General features: G+C 47.2%; 1 protein-coding gene across 1 annotated transcript in view; it reads left to right on the forward strand.

Moving 5' to 3' along the window:
• Positions 1–15,569, forward strand: part of LAMA5 (laminin subunit alpha 5) — a 207,426-nt gene that overhangs the window by 184,533 nt on the left and 7,324 nt on the right. Inside the window, exons 65-75 of the mRNA XM_083447232.1 lie at positions 991–1,153; positions 1,791–1,922; positions 3,345–3,496; positions 5,156–5,288; positions 5,627–5,767; positions 7,264–7,394; positions 7,530–7,697; positions 10,658–10,790; positions 12,099–12,238; positions 13,140–13,329; positions 15,384–15,536. Coding sequence (XP_083303358.1) covers positions 991–1,153; positions 1,791–1,922; positions 3,345–3,496; positions 5,156–5,288; positions 5,627–5,767; positions 7,264–7,394; positions 7,530–7,697; positions 10,658–10,790; positions 12,099–12,238; positions 13,140–13,329; positions 15,384–15,536 — 1,636 coding nt within the window. The remainder of the gene's footprint in view (positions 1–990; positions 1,154–1,790; positions 1,923–3,344; positions 3,497–5,155; positions 5,289–5,626; positions 5,768–7,263; positions 7,395–7,529; positions 7,698–10,657; positions 10,791–12,098; positions 12,239–13,139; positions 13,330–15,383; positions 15,537–15,569) is intronic.

A 15,569-nucleotide genomic window follows, 5' to 3' on the forward strand; every position in this document is an offset into this window, starting at 1 on the left:
TTTTATTTATTCTTACTCAGAGGGGTATGCAGCGTAATCGCAGCTTGCCAGCTGTTGCAAAGAGCTGCCGGGCTCTAGCAATAGGCAACTTTCTGTCTTTACCTCTCCACAGTATGAGACACTCCTGAAAGCAAAAACTACAGTCTTTCCTTTCAAAAACTTCTTTCCCCATTTTTGAGGCTTAGAATTTCTTTTTTTAAAAAAGGAAAAAAGTAGCATCGTGACTTCTGTGTCTCTAGAGCCCACTTGCATAGATTTGCCATGGACTTGGGGACTTTTTGTGTGAAAGAGAAAACAACTTGCAATATCAGGATTTGAAGATTGAAAACAATACTGGTTTATGGAAGATATAATGGTTGGGTTTTAAGGAATGAATATCATATGTAGTTGCAGGACAGAGAGCTGGAAGTCCTTTTATTTTTATTTTTATTTTACTTCTTTCTATAGTTTCCCTCTCTTTCCCCTTTTCTCTCCCTTTCTCCATTTCTTGTCTTCTTTCTTTGTTCTTCTTTAGACTAAGTAGCTGTCTTACCTTAAGGTAAAGGGATCCCTGACCATTAGGTCCAGTCATGACCGACTCTGGGGTTGTGGCGCTCATCTCGCTTTATTGGCTGAGGGAGCTGGCGTACAGCTTCCAGGTCATGTGGCCAGCATGACTAAGCCTTTTCTGGTGAACCAGAGCAGCGCACGGAAACACTGTTTACCTTCCCGCAGGACTTGCACTTTGACGTGCTTTCGAACTGCTAAGTTGGCGGAGCAGGGACCGAGCAACAAGAGCTCACCCCGTCATGGGGTTTCAAACCTTCTGATCGGCAAGTCCTAGGCTCTGTGGTTTAACTCACAGCGCCACCTGCGTTCCTATTATCTTAGTATATGATAAAAAGGGTGTGCATTCTTGTAGATCTATGAATAAGTATAAATAAATATGTTAATTAAAAGAAAAGACTGGGCATTCTTCTTGTCAGCTTTTTTACTTTTCCATTCTTTTAGGTCTAAATCGACAGGGGACCCCTGGCTGACCGACGGCTCCTATTTCGACGGCACCGGTTATGCAGAGATCACATTTGAGGGCCAGAGCGGCTCCTTCAAGCGCTTTGAACAAGAAATGCGGCTGGTGTCACACAACGGGATCCTTTTCTTCCTGAAATTTCAGGCAAGCGTTGCTTTGAATTGTCGACCATACTGTGAGGGTGGGGCTTCCCAGCTGAAAGTCCTGTTTGGGTTGTGAGTGGTGTTAGATGTAAGTGGAGGGGGAAGTGAATATTGGGGGGGGGGGGGAGGAATAATTGCACATGACCTGGCTCAGAAGAAGCATCAGGGAGCAAAATGGGCATCCTCTCTGCACTGGGCACCTCTTGATATCATTGCGCCATAGCCGAGTCCCCAGTTTAAATGGGGTTCTGTTCTATAGCTTACTTAGTGTCATGGTTAATTTACTTGGACCTTCCTGAGGGTGAAACTGCAGCTGAAACCTTAGGACAGAGTTTCCCACACTTGGTCACCAGTTGTGTTTTTGGACTACAATTCCCACCATCCTTAACCTAGCTAAGGATGATGGGAGTTGTAGTCCAAAAACAGCTGGAGACCCAAGTTTGGGAAACCTTGCCCCAGGGGTACACTGTTCTTGGATCTTGTTCTTCTTTCCTTGCTTTAAAAAAAAATTATTTCCCTCTTCCAACGACCTGGAGACCACCTCCTCTTTCCAGGCCAAGAACACTGACCATGTGCCAAGGGGAAGGCAACATTCAGGATCGATAGACTGAAAGGTTCTTCTCGCTTTTCCTCCACAGAGGCAGCTGATCTGCTTGGCTGTTCAAGAAGGAAAGCTGGTGCTCTACTATGACTTTGACGGAGGCCTTAAGGTGGCCCAGGCCTCCAAGGAACCTGCTGCACTGGTAGCCAGCAGCAATACAGATAAAGTGGTAAGGCGGAAAGAGACCTCTGTACTTGGATTGGGCTAGGGGAGGGTCTCACACGCCCTTTCCCAGAGGGTCCCAGGGCAGGGTGCAGAAAGCCACACCATAGTCTTGTAATCTGGTGAACGGGGTTCGCTTCCCTCTCCTCCACATGCAGCTACTGGGTGACCTTGGGCCAGTCACACTTCTCTGAAGTCTCTCAGCCCCACTCACCTCACAGAGTGTTTGTTGTGGGGGAGGAAGGGAAAGGAGAATGTTAGCCGCATTGAGACTCCTTAAAGGGAGTGAAAGGCGGGATATCAAATCCAAACTCCTCCTCTTCTTCTTCTTCTTCTTCTTCTTCTTCTTCTTCTTCTTCTTCTTCTTCTTCATGGTTTAGGGACTGGGCTTTTTGCATTTTGCACGCAGTCCCTTATTTGCATCATCGTAGAATGGTTGTGGGCTATTCCCACCAGCCACAAAGAGCCTGGTCTTCAAAACTATTCTGATTCTTGACCGGGCACTTTGTTGGCTAGAGTTCACTGGAGGACACTTTTGGGAATATAATGGAGTGGAATGTGCAGTGCTGATTCATCCTCTTGGCTCAGGAAACTTGCTTGAGGACAATCTTTCAAATTCTGTATTGCTCATTAGAACAAAAAAAGGTACCTGAGCAGTTTAATGAAAAAATCTAAAATGTTACACTAAAAATGAACGACGTGAAAATTTAAAATATAACTCAATCAGGTTTTTTATATAAAAAAAGAACCACCTGCCACCCATACTTTTAGTTAAAATGCTAAAATAACATGGCTTGGTAGGCTAGATGAAACAAAAAGGCTTTTAGCTGTTGATGAAACAGTAGAGTAAAGGCACCTGCCTGAAATAAACGGGGCAGCGAGTTCCAAAGATGGGTTTAGCCACACCAAAGGATCCACTTCATACAAAAGCAGAAGGAGCTTTGTGTGTCACTTGCAGCAGCCAGTCCTACATATCTAAGCAGCCAAGTGAGTGCTTAGGGAAGCTTTTCATGTTTGATGCATTACTGTATTTTAATATTTTGTTGGAAGCCACCCAGAGTGGCTGGGGAAGCCTAGCCAGATGGACGGGGTTTAAATATATTATTATTATTATTATTATTATTATTATTATTATTATTACCACAGAGGGGAGGCATTCCTTCTGGTAAACTGGCCCCAAGCTCTTAAGGGCTTTGTTTACTATCATGTTGAACCTGTCCCGGTCACAAATCGATGGCCAGTGCAGATCTCTGAGTAGGGATGTTACCTGCTTGACACGGGGGTCAGGCTCCCATCAGTCATTGTGCCACAGAAGTCTTGCCGTAGGTCGCCTTGACACTTGCCTTCCAACTTCTTTGGGGACAAGTGGCCCCTAGTTCCAGCGGACATTATCCATCTTGTTTGGTTTGGTTTTTTTGTCCGATTCCAGATCCAAATATTCCTCCACAAAATGGGTTCCAAGGATCGCGTTCTGGTGCGCCTGGAGCAGTCTACCGTCTTCAATGTGGAGCAGGAGAACAAGTTGCAGAGTGCCACTTCCTACTTCCTGGGTGGTGCGCCCACCTCCATTCTGCCCGAAAGGTAAGGCTTTTGGGTCATTCAGTATATCTGAAGGAGTGTCTCCACCCTCATCGTTCTACCCGGACACTGAGATCCAGCGCCGAGGGCCTTCTGGCGGTTCACTCACTGCGAGAAGACAAGTTACAGGCAACCAGGCAGAGGGCCTTCTCGGTAGTGGCACCCGCCCTGTGGAACGCCCTCCCACCAGATGTCAAAGAGAACAACAACTACCAGACTTTTAGAAGACATCTGAAGGCAGCCCTGTTCAGGGAAGCTTTTAATGTTTAATAGACTATCGTATTTTAATATTCTGTTTGAAGCAACCCAGAGTGGCTGGGGAGGCCCGGCCTGATGGGCAGGGTATATTTAATAAATTATTATTATTATTAAAGTAATTTCGTTGTCCCCGAAGGGGGCAATGACAATAAAGATATTAAAATTATTATTATTATTATTATTATTATTATTATTATTATTATTTATTATTATTATTATTCAGCACCCGGGGTAGGCTTACGTTTCCTCTCTTCTGTATTTGTCACCGTGTTTCCTTATGAGGACCACACTTTCATGCTCAGCACAAATGTACTGAATCTTGGGTGTTTCTCCCCCCCCCCCCACACACAAAAAAAACAACAACAACCTGATAGCTTGATAGAAATTATGTATTCGTGTACAGCATTGCAGAGGCCTCTGGGTCAGACCGCGTTTTACAATCCCTCATAATAATAATAATAATTTTTATTTATACCCCACCCTCCCCAGCCAAGGCTGGGCTCAGGGCGGCTAACAAGCAATAATAAAAACAAGTTGAATGAATACAACTTAAAAACAAAATTAAAATAGGCTGTTTGGTTTTACAAAGTGCTTATGGGAGGCAGGGATATGGTTTTACATCAGCTTAAAAAAACAAAAACCACAGACCCTGTTTTGGGGTTCAGCATCTGATATTGCAGTTTTCTCCAGGTCCGTTATCGCAGCTGTGAGATTTGGGTAAAGAGGAGCTTGGGTTGTGCTTGCCATGCTAACAGTAGACACATTGAAACTGAAGGACGGAACTAAATTGGGTCCATTGATTTCAGTGGGTCTGTTCTAAGTCGGACTTGGTTGCTTGCAATTCTCGGGTTCAGCGGCTTTCTTTGCTGCCTCCTCCGCCTCCTTTAACTCTCTCTGCCATCAGACATCTTGTAGAAAGGGACGCAGGTGGCGCTGTGGGTAAAAGCCTCAGCGCCTAGGACTTGCCGATCGAAAGGTCGGAGGTTCGAATCCCCGCGGCGGGGTGCGCCCCCGTCGTTCGGTCCCAGCGCCTCCAACCTAGCAGTTCGAAAGCACCCCTGGGGGCAAGTAGATAAATAGGGACCGCTTACTAGCGGGAAGGTAAACGGCGTTTCCGTGTGCGGCTCTGGCTCGCCAGAGCAGCGATGTCACGCTGGCCACGTGACCCGGAAGTGTCTGCTGACAGCACTGGCCCCCGGCCTCTTGAGTGAGATGGGCACACAACCCTAGAGTCTGTCAAGACTGGCCCGTACGGGCAGGGGTACCTTTACCCTTTACCTTTACCACCTCCTTTAACTCTCTCTGCCATCAGACATCTTGCATGGAATCCAATACAAGCTCTCTGAGAGCCAAAACCGCTTCTTTCCCCACCCCACTTTTTCAGTATGACGTGTTTTTTTTCAGCCTGAAGAAAATATTCCCCAACGGCGGATCCATCCGAGGCTGCATGAAAGGATTGAAGGCTCTTGGAAAATACGTTGACTTAAAACGTATGAACACCACGGGAGTGAGTTACGGCTGTACCTCAGACCTCCTGGTGAGTAGGACGTGTTCGGCCTGTTTGCTGTGCTAGACCAAAAGAATCGCACCATTTTAAGTGGAGGTTCACACCTGCCTGAGATTCAAAATTGTTTTTACATAGATATCTATATATTATTGCTTATCGTTTCTGGCTGGGAAGCAATTCAGACATGAAAATAAATCAGACATTCAGCCGTGCTCAGCCCTGTGTCCCTGGGAAGCTCACAAGCAGGGGTGAGAATGTTTCTGTCAGGTACATTGGAAGGGACTTACCCAGATATATGTCTACTCAGGAGCAAGTCTCATTGCTGCATGGGTTCTCTTGGTTTTGCAATCACTCTGTCCCCTTTGCAGGTGGCTCGCTCGGTTAAACTTCACGGCCACGGCTTCTTGACGATGTCGCTGCAGGATGTGCCCTCTTTGCAAGATTTCTACACTGGTTTCAGCTTCCGCACCACCCAAAGCCGTGGCTTGATGTTCCACCATGCAACAGAGGTATGCCCTTCCTGCGTCTCTTGGCTGATGTCCTACTATAGCACCCGTCAAATCTCCTAAGTGGCCGATGGGCACGAATCGTTTCTAGCATTTCCTTCCTCCCACTGAGAACCAGTGTTAAGAGAACACTTAAGTGTCATGGAAGATACACACCCTATTCTTTCCCTTTGTTAGATGCTCCACGATTTGTGTCTTCTTGGCACAACGGGTGATCTCTGAAAGCTTGACTGCCACCTGTATTTCCAAGGGAGGAACACTTTCTATTTCTTACTCAGTTCCCCATCTCAAAGCTCTGGCTGGATCTTCTTCAGGCTTTGTCTGTTGTGAGAAAAGTGTTGTCAGGGGTTCAGGAGCAGAGGCACAGGAGAGGGAGGAAATAGAGAGTGAGGGGGAGGAGTCCGAAGGAAATGTCAGCGATGACAGCAGTCCGAGGTCTCTGAGTCTTTCCAGTGAATCGGAAGATTCACAGAAAGAGGCCCCCATGGTCAGGGCAAGGGGGGTGCCGAGGGGGACACCCCAGGAAGAAGGGGCCAGGGGGGACTCAGAGAGCAGCAGTTGGAAATCCGGACCAGCGTCCACACCAAAGTGCAGTAGAGGGGAGGAGTCCCAGGCATCGGGATCAGGCAGCGCGCTGCCAGCGGGAGGACATGAGGCAGGAGTGGCCACGCCTCCATCGGAGAGCGAGGAAACGGTCGAGAGGAAGGTGGAAGGCTGCGCGCGCGCGCCAAGTTCAAATGTACAGGAGGGTGCAGCAGTTGGCAGCCCGGATAGGGAGCCAGGTCCTAAAGCCCGCCGAAGAGAGAGGGAGGAGTCAGGGGGGTCCACGTCTGCGTCGGAGGAATCCAGGAAGGAAGGGACCCCGGGGGGTAGCAGGACCCAGAGGAGAAAGGAGAGACGGAAGAGGTGGAGTAAGGCTAGAGTCTTAAACTGGTGTACAGGGGGCGGGGATTCAGATGGAGCTTTGCCGGTCTAGACCCTAGACGTAGAGCTGGGGCGCTGAGGTTGGAAATGGAAACTAGACTTCAATAAAGACTTTGATACATTACTACCGGCTAGCGTTGGTCCTCTGTGAGCTGGGACCAGGAGCCAGCTCTGACAAGTGTTAATTTCTGTGCCTTTGTGTTCTGTATGCTCTGGAACAGAAAGACACATTGCTGCGCCTGGAACCTCATTTCACCCTTGATATGGTGAAATTGCTCTGAGTTTGCTGAAGGTCTGTGACACACACACAAGTTATTCTCCTCTGTGTGGTGTAGTGGTTAAGAGCGGTAGACTCGTAATCTGGTGAACCGGGTTCGCTTCCCCGCTCCTCCACAAGCAGCTGCTGGGTGACCTTGGGCCAGTCACACTTCTCTGAAGTCTCTCAGCCCCACTCACCTCACAGAGTGTTTGTTGTGGGGGAGGAAGGGAAAGGAGAATGTTAGCCGCTTTGAGACTCCTTAAAGGGAGTGAAAGGTGGGATATCAAATCCAAACTCTTCTTCTTTGTCTTTCTAGGAGGGTACCTGCCAGGTTTCCTTGCAGAATGGCAGAGTGGCCGTTAGCGTCCTCTCTACAGAGCTCACCACCAAGAACGCATATGCAGATGACACAAGCCACTATGTCGCTATCTACAGTGACTCCGCAGGGTATACCTTTCAGAGCCACCCTTTTCTACTGCATGTTGGTTCACGACATCCCCCACCCCCTTCCCCAGCACAGGGGAGGAGGGACTGGCACAAATGAATCATGTCTCCTTGAAACAAAATGTGTTTCCATTCCAGAGTCCGGCTTTACGTTGACGATCAGCTTCAGGGAACCCAACCAGGGACTGCTCGCCACAGGAGGCAGAAGCGGCAAGATGAGCTGGCCATCTTTCAGCTAGGAGGCATGCCTGAAGCCAGCGAAATCGGCAACCTCACAGGGTGCATTGGGAACGTCTTTGTCAGGAGGTGAGTCTTGTGTTCCTCTCAGACGCAGGAAGAGTGGTTCCCCAGGAGGAGTGATTAGCAGTGTGGGAAGTGGGGCTCCACCGGCTGCACTGACATCTTGCAATAAAGGGTTGGGCAGGAAGCACGGTGGCAAGGATGGGGACACATCGGCACCCAAGGCCGTCAAGGGAGAAAATGTGGGTTTGCATTCTCTTGAGGCTTCTGGGTAACCTGAACGAAACGGCAAACGTGGGAAAGAGTCTAGGGAACAAGGTGAGAGAGGCATGGCCAGGAATGAATTAATTCCAGAGAAGCGAACACGGAGCAATGGATCCAAACTACAAGAAAGAAGATTCCACCTAAACATTAGGAAGAACTTCCTGACAGTAAGAGCTGTTCGACAGTGGAATTTGCTGCCAAGGAGTGTGGTGGAGTCTCCTTCTTTGGAGGTCTTTAAGCAGAGGCTTGACAACCATATGTCAGGAGTGCTCTGATGGTGTTTCCTGCTTGACAGGGGGTTGGACTTGATGGCCCTTGTGGTCTCTTCCAACTCTATGATTCTATGAATCTGCCCTCATTAAAGCCCTGCGAAGATTGAAAAGAGCAGTCTGAGTGAAGAAACTGCCTGCAAAGAATGAATAATGTGGTTTCTTGGAAACAGTTAAAATTCTCTGTTACCTAAGTGGGCTGGGGAGGGTTACTTTGGGCAAAAGCAATAGATTGAGACTGAGGCTATGTAAAGACAAAAGATTAAGCAACCAGAAGATATGACAATCCAAGTTCCCCACCACAGTTTGATTGGGTAGTCGTAGGGAGCAAAGGTGACGGCCATGATGGGACGGGGTATCCAAAGTCCACATCATATTTGGGCTCAAGTGCCAATGAAGTTCTGTTCAAACCCAAGGTGCAGGAAGCTGTTCTTAAGAGAGCAAACAGCTGTTTATTAGGTAACCAGTGGGACTGTGCCAGTTGGAAAGGGGCTTTTGCCTCCCCAGGACTAATGAATGACCAAACGCAGGCATATGCTCTTGTTGACAGCTGGCAAATAGATGAGGTACCTAGCTATGCATCAGCGCACCTATAGAACTATTTCCCCTCTCAGATCCAGGTAGGTAGCCATTTTGGTCTGACACAGTGGCGTAGCATGGGTTGTCAGCACCCGGGGCAAGGCAAGTAATTTGCGCCCCCTAACCCGTGGATTTTAGCACTCGGGCAGAGAGCTGTGAGTGCGAGCGTGCCTCCCCCCCCCGATGTTGCACCCAGTTTGGCTGGCCCCCCCTGAACCGCCCACGCTACGCCACTGGTCTGACACAGTCAAAATAAATTAAAAAATTAAAAAATTGTCCAATAGTACCTTAGAGATCAACTAACTTAGTTGGTTTCTAAGGTGCTACTGGACAATTTAAAATATATATATATATTCTGCCTCAGACCCTGAGGGATAAGTGTGTCTGCTCTTAATGAGCATAGCAAGTTTATTTCAAGCGAAGGCCAAAGTTTGCTTCCTCTGTGTACTTATCTAAGATTCCCCTGTTGCACACCAACCTGTGGAAGAACGCCAAAGGAGTCAGGGAGTTCAGCCGCATTGCAGAATTTAATTAACTTCATTAATGGCAAATGCCTGCCCTCTTGTTCACTTTGCAGTGCTACCAGTAGCATCCAACCATAGCTGGCTAGTCCAAGGATTTGCCCAGCGTTGCTATCCAGGCATCCTAAAGTGCACCTCTGTGTTACACTACTGACTCTATAATCCATTTTCACTGCATTCATTCCATTTTGAATTCACACATCTTGATGGCTTTGAATTTCAGCTGGAAGCTGAAATAAAGCATCACTTTCTTTGAAAGCAACAGTATTGATAGTTGTTTGGTTAAATAGCCATGGCAAGTTGGGTTTTCTTGTTGGATACAATTCTTCAGATCAGGACTGATGCCACGGCTGTACTTGGGTGTTGCCTGCTGATTTCACCATTCATCTACATTGAAGGTTCCATACTTTAGCATGCACCTGCTTAGGAATTGCTGCACTTCATCATGTGGGAATTGGCAGCAGTGCAACACACACACACACACACACACGTGTCTCTGATGGGGTAAAACTCCTTGCTCCAAGACATGAGCCTTGTTCTCCCTCGTGTGGCCTAACTGTGCAAATACACAGATCCTGGATCCTCTACACAGTTTGTGTTGCTGTTGTCAAAAGTAATATAACATTTGGGGTTCAGGAAGAGTCTGGAATGAGAATGAAGATGCAGACCTAAGATGATGCCAGGCAGAATGAAATTACATGGCTTTAGTAGAAACATTATAAGGAGTTAAGTTTAAATAAGTTTTAAGGTTTTGATGGTAAGATAAGGTTAAAATAAATTAAGATAATTAAATGACAGAAAGCAGTGAAAGATGGAAAGGATTTGCCGATATAGTTAATAACTAGAATACAAAAAAGGGAGGTGTGAGGAGGTCGAGGAAATAAGTTAATGAAAGATAAATATTGGATGTGTTTTTAATTGTCTTTGTTTCTGTTTGTGTTTTAATGTATTGTGTTTTTTGTTCTCTTTTTATGTTTGTAACGTATTGATTTGTATTGTTTACTTTTTTTCCTTTTTTCCTTTTTTTTTCTTTTTTTTCTTTTTTTCTGTAATCTTTAAACTTCTAATAAATATTATTTTTTTAAAAAAAGAGTCTGGAATGAGAACGAAGATGCAGACCTAAGATGATGCCAGGCAGGAACAGAGGAGGCGCAGTCTGCAGTGCCCTTCTTGAAGATCAGCTGCAGGCGGATACAATATTGTGGGTTAATGAAATAAGTGGGATTTGGTTGTTGTCCATACATGACAAGGACAATTAATCAACGAGGATCCAAGAGTTGCTTTGCTTCCAGCATGGGCTAATATAGTCAGAAAGGCCTCTCTGCCAGCTTCTTGCCATCTGGCTGTGGTCCTGGCTGAACAGCTGCTGAGCTCCTTTCCCTTTCTGCAATAGGAAGTCAGACCCGCAGATGGTCGTGGACCTGCAGCAGAGCACCAAGAACGTCAACGTGACCATGAACTGCCCCAGGGATCGGCAGCCCCAGCAAATGAGGGCATCGGAGAAGAAGGCCAAGTGGAAACCAAAGGTGATGGAAATTTTTGCAGCTGCCCTTTCCGTTCCGTTTGGCTTTATCTCCAGATGCAGTAGCCGTTAACTATAGGGACAGGGACAAGACGTCCAGCATGCAGCCTGTGCTGCATTTTGTTCTGAAATAGTCAAAAGCACCCAGGGAAATGTTCAGAGCAGCTCTTCCCCACTGCCTGTTAGGCCCATTGTCCAAGCAATGACTCCTGTGCATGCATTTCCCTTATTTTGGTTTCACAAAAGTGCACCCGTTCCACCCACAGAAGAAGTCAATACGAGAATGTGTTGCTTGGGAAGATGGCTTCTTTCCATCTGCCTTTCCCTCTCTGGCAAGCATGCACTGCATTCACACATGAGAGCCCCTGGACAACCCTCAGTCAAGGTTTGGATCAGAGTGAGGGATTCAAGAGAGCAGCACCAAACTTTGTGAAACACCTACAAGAATTTCAGACACAGCTTACAGTATAAGCACACCCCAATGCATTAAAAAGTTCATGTGTGGGCATAATTGCATGTGCTACCTCTATCACTGGGACACGGGTGGCGCTGTGGGTTAAACCACAGAGCCTAGGACTTGCCGATCAGAAGGTCGACGGTTCGAATCCCCACGACGGGGTGAGCTCCCGTTGCTCGGTCCCTGCTCCTGTCAACCTAGCAGTTCGAAAGCACGAAGTGCAAGTAGTTAAATAGGTACTGCTCTGGCGGGAAGGTAAACTGCGTTTCCGTGCACTGCTCCGGTTCACCAGAAGCGGCTTAGTCATTCTGGTCACATGACCCGGAAGCTGTATGCTAGCTCCCTCAGCCAATAAAACGAGATGAGCACTGCAACCCCAGAGCCAGCAACGACTGGACCTAATGGTCAGGGGTCCCTTTACCTTTACCTCTACCACTGCTTGCACACACACAAACATGCTTGCCTCAAACACCTTATGCCTGTATGCATCCTTTTGAATGCACTAAGTGAGCTATTTTTCTAGAAAAAGAGGTGCCAGAATTCGCCATGAACTCCTACCTTAGTGGCAATGGTGCTCACCTGAGAGGTGCTGGAACTGAGTTTCGGCTGGAAAAAAAGCCCTGCATTTAACTTTGTCTCCTCTACAGTGCCACCTATTTGGGGGCAGGGGCAGTATTGTGAATCATAGCCATTCATGTTACCTGCTACTTGTAAGATTAGGATTAATTTTCTCCTTGAGTTTTGAAGCCAGGTGAGAGTCTTAAGGAGCAACCCACATGCCCTCTTGCTTTTCAGCCCATTGAAGCTAAGGTGGTTTTCTTTATGGAGAATGATTTCTGAATTATTTCCCCGCAGGTGCCAAGCAAGACAATGCTGAGAGATATGAGCTGCCATTTACCCAAACACCCCCAAGCCTTTAAGAATGCTTTCCAGTTTGGTGCGTCCCCAGGGAGCCGCTTGGAATTTGATGACATTCCAGCAACATTCCACCAAAGGTAAACGGGGGAAAGCAAGCAGTCTTTCTGTTCCCTTCCTATTTGAGAAGTCCCTACTTTTAGGGACGCAGGTGGCACTGTGGGTTAAACCACAGAGCCTAGGACTTGCTGATCAGAAGGTCAGTGGTTCGAATCCCCGCGACGGAGTCAGCTCCTGTTGCTCGGTCCCTGCTCCTGCCAACCTAGCAGTTTGAAAGCACGTCAAAGTGCAAGTAGATAAATAGGTACCGCTCCAGCGGGAAGGTAAACAGCATTTCCATGCGCTACTCTGGTTCGCCAGAAGCAGTTTAGTCATGCTGGCCACATGACCTGGAAGCTGTACACCGGCTCCCCCGGCCAATAAAGCGAGATAAGGGCCGCAACCCCTGAGTCAGTCACGACTGGACCTAATGGTCAAGGGTCCCTTTACCTTTTTACCCTACTTTCCAACATAAAAACAGAAAACTGAAACACTGAGAAATGTGTCTGGCTTTACGGATCCTGTCATCACAGGGACTCTGGATTAGGATGCCCTGACTCAAAACCACTTTTGTGTCGGGCTGCAGTGGGTTCTGTGAGATACTAAAACATGAGAAAGCCTGTGTGTGTGTGTGTGTGTGTGTGTGTGTGTGTGTGTGTGTTTCTGGTCATAAGTGATCTTACAACCTGAAAAGCTATTAACACTTTGCAAAGACTGCAGCCAAGATGGCAACAAATCCCCTTTTCTTGTTAAGAAATCATTGGAATGATCTGGAGCTTTTGAAGGCAGGTGTTCTTAACAGTTGCCTCCTTCTCCAGAGTGTCATAAAGAGACCGTATGGATCCCCAGAGGACACTTCCTGAAACGGGAGTTGAGAAGGCGAGGCAGCAGCTGCGCGCAGAATGTGCTCCTTAATGGCATCCAACTCTTCTCTTTCTGCAGGTTTCACTTCTCCATGGAGGTCAGACTGAACTCATCCAACGGCCTCCTCTTTTACATGGCCAATGAATCTTTGGGCTCCTTCTTCTCCCTCTTTGTCTCCAGTGGCCGCTTTGTGCTTTTGGCTGATATCAGCGGAAGGAAACTGAGAGTCAGGAGCAAAGAAAAATACCATGATGGAAGGTGGCACACAGTAAGGAGGGGGAGACTGGGATGGGGACACTGCCTCGCCTGGGCCAGGGGCTGCCATTTTGAATGTGCTTTCCATGTGTATGAAAGTACACCTTCCTATCCCTATCCCACAGTTGCCTATGTTTTCATTGGCCTAAGCATCAGTCAGATAATTCGGTAGGGATCATTTGACCATGAAGAACGTAAAACAAGGAGGCATTATGTATTGCATGAGGGACGTGGATGGCGCTGTGGTTTAAACCACTGTGCCGCTTGGACTTGCTGATTGGAAGGTCGGCGGTTCGAGGCCCCATGACAGGGTGAGCTCCCATTGTTCGGTCCCAGCTCCTGCCAACCTAGCAGTTCGAAAGCATGCAAGTAGATGACTAGGTGCCGCTCCAGTGGGAAGGTAAATGGCGTTTCCGTGCGCTGCTCTAGCTTCGCCAGAAGTGGCTTAGTCATGCTGGCCACATGACCCGGAAAAACGGTCTGCGGAAGCGGACAAAAGCCGGCTCCCTCGGCCTGTAAAGCGAGATGAGCACCGCAACCCCAGAGTCATTCGCAACTGGACTTAACTGAAGGGGTTCCTTTACCTTTACCTTTATGTATTGCATGCATGCATTGGGTAGACAGTCTGATGGATTCAGCACACCCCTCAGAGTGTATTTACTCCCTTCATGAACATTTGAATAAGGCTTTTAGAAACATGAAATGTAAAAGGTAGTGACTTAAGGGTTGCATTTGGTGCCAGTCCTACTCAGAGTAGACCCATTGAAATTAAAGAGCACGGCCAATTCATTTCAGTGGGGAAACTCTGAGTAAAACAAGACCCTTACTTGTTCAGATTGGTTTCATTCCTAAAATACTCGTTCCAGAAAGACCGTCCCAATAGAACTTTGTGAATTTCCACAAATTGAGATTTACACAAATATAATGAGTCAAAAATGCACAGTCCTTTGTCTGAGGAAACAATGGTTGAAAATCTCCACATCCTCTAATCCTGGTGGACTTGGCTGGGGGCTATGCTGTTAGCTTGAGAATGATGCTGTACAACTGGGATCGCTGAGGAGTTTAGGGCCACTTTGCAAATGAGATTCTTTCCCTGGTGGAAATCTAAAAATACATGAATGGTGGAGGAGGGGGAGAAACCCACATACTTAGGCTACAAGTATGCCAACAACTGCATTCATAAGAGTGTCAGAACTGGCTGCAGCTGAGTGAATAGTGCCAACTGCCTATGGAATGAGCCTTATCTGACTGTAGAATAGAAATCTCAAGAAGCCTTATTTGAGCCAGGTGAAAGAGTAGATGTAAAGCTGGAAGAGAAAATACAAGAAGGCAGCCAAAGGCCATCTCTGAAAAACTATAGCAATAAAAGCTTAACTACAGGTAGGTAGCCATGTTGGTCTGCCGTAGTTGAAACAAAATTAAAAATTCCTTCCAGTAGCACCTTAGAGACCAACTAAGTTTGTTCTTGGTATGAGCTTTTGTGGTATCTGAAGAAGTGTGCATGCACACAAAAGCTCATACCAATAACAAACTTAGTTGGTCTCTAAGGTGCTACTGGAAGGATATTTTTTATTTTGTTTCAATAAAAGCTTGCTAGTAAATATAAATCAGTGTAGCCCCAGTTGAATGAAGTGCTGAATGGACTCAGACCTTAGACAATCCATATTTATTTTTCCCTGTGCTTGGGACTTTGCAGATGAACCTGGGGGAAACTAATTGTTTCTTGGCCTCCATTTCCCCTCTGCAAAAAAGGGGATTACAGTAAAAGGTTTGTTGTAGGACTGCACATGCTTAGTGCAGATACCCAAAGTGACCTTGCCAAGATCGTATCACGTTCAATCAAAGATGGCCTTTCAGATTTTGTCCCGATGCCATCTCACGTCAGCCCAACCAGCATGGCCAATGGCCAGAGATCCTGGAGGTTGGCTGCAGTCCATCTGCACTTGAGGGGCCACAGGTTTAAACCCCCGCCCCCCGGCATTAAAGTAAACAAGCTCTTGAGTGTCATAGACTGGTAAAAGTGACAAGAACCAAGCAGCTCTGACGTGCGCCTCTTGCAATTGTCAGGTCTTCTACAGCAGTGACAGAAGCAGAGTCCAGCTCATCATCAATGGATTGAGAGCCCAGGAGAAGTCCCTGCCTGTTGCTGGAGACTTCTGGATCCCTGGTCCTTTCTACGTTGGAGGGGCCCCTGTGGAGAAAGCCAAAGCGCATATACCAGTAAGGATCCCAGGAAGCAGCCTCATAGAATGT

This window comes from Podarcis tiliguerta (genome assembly GCF_965153285.1).
Source record: "Podarcis tiliguerta genome assembly, chromosome: 6".
In the NCBI taxonomy this organism is placed as follows: Eukaryota; Metazoa; Chordata; class Lepidosauria; order Squamata; family Lacertidae; genus Podarcis; species Podarcis tiliguerta.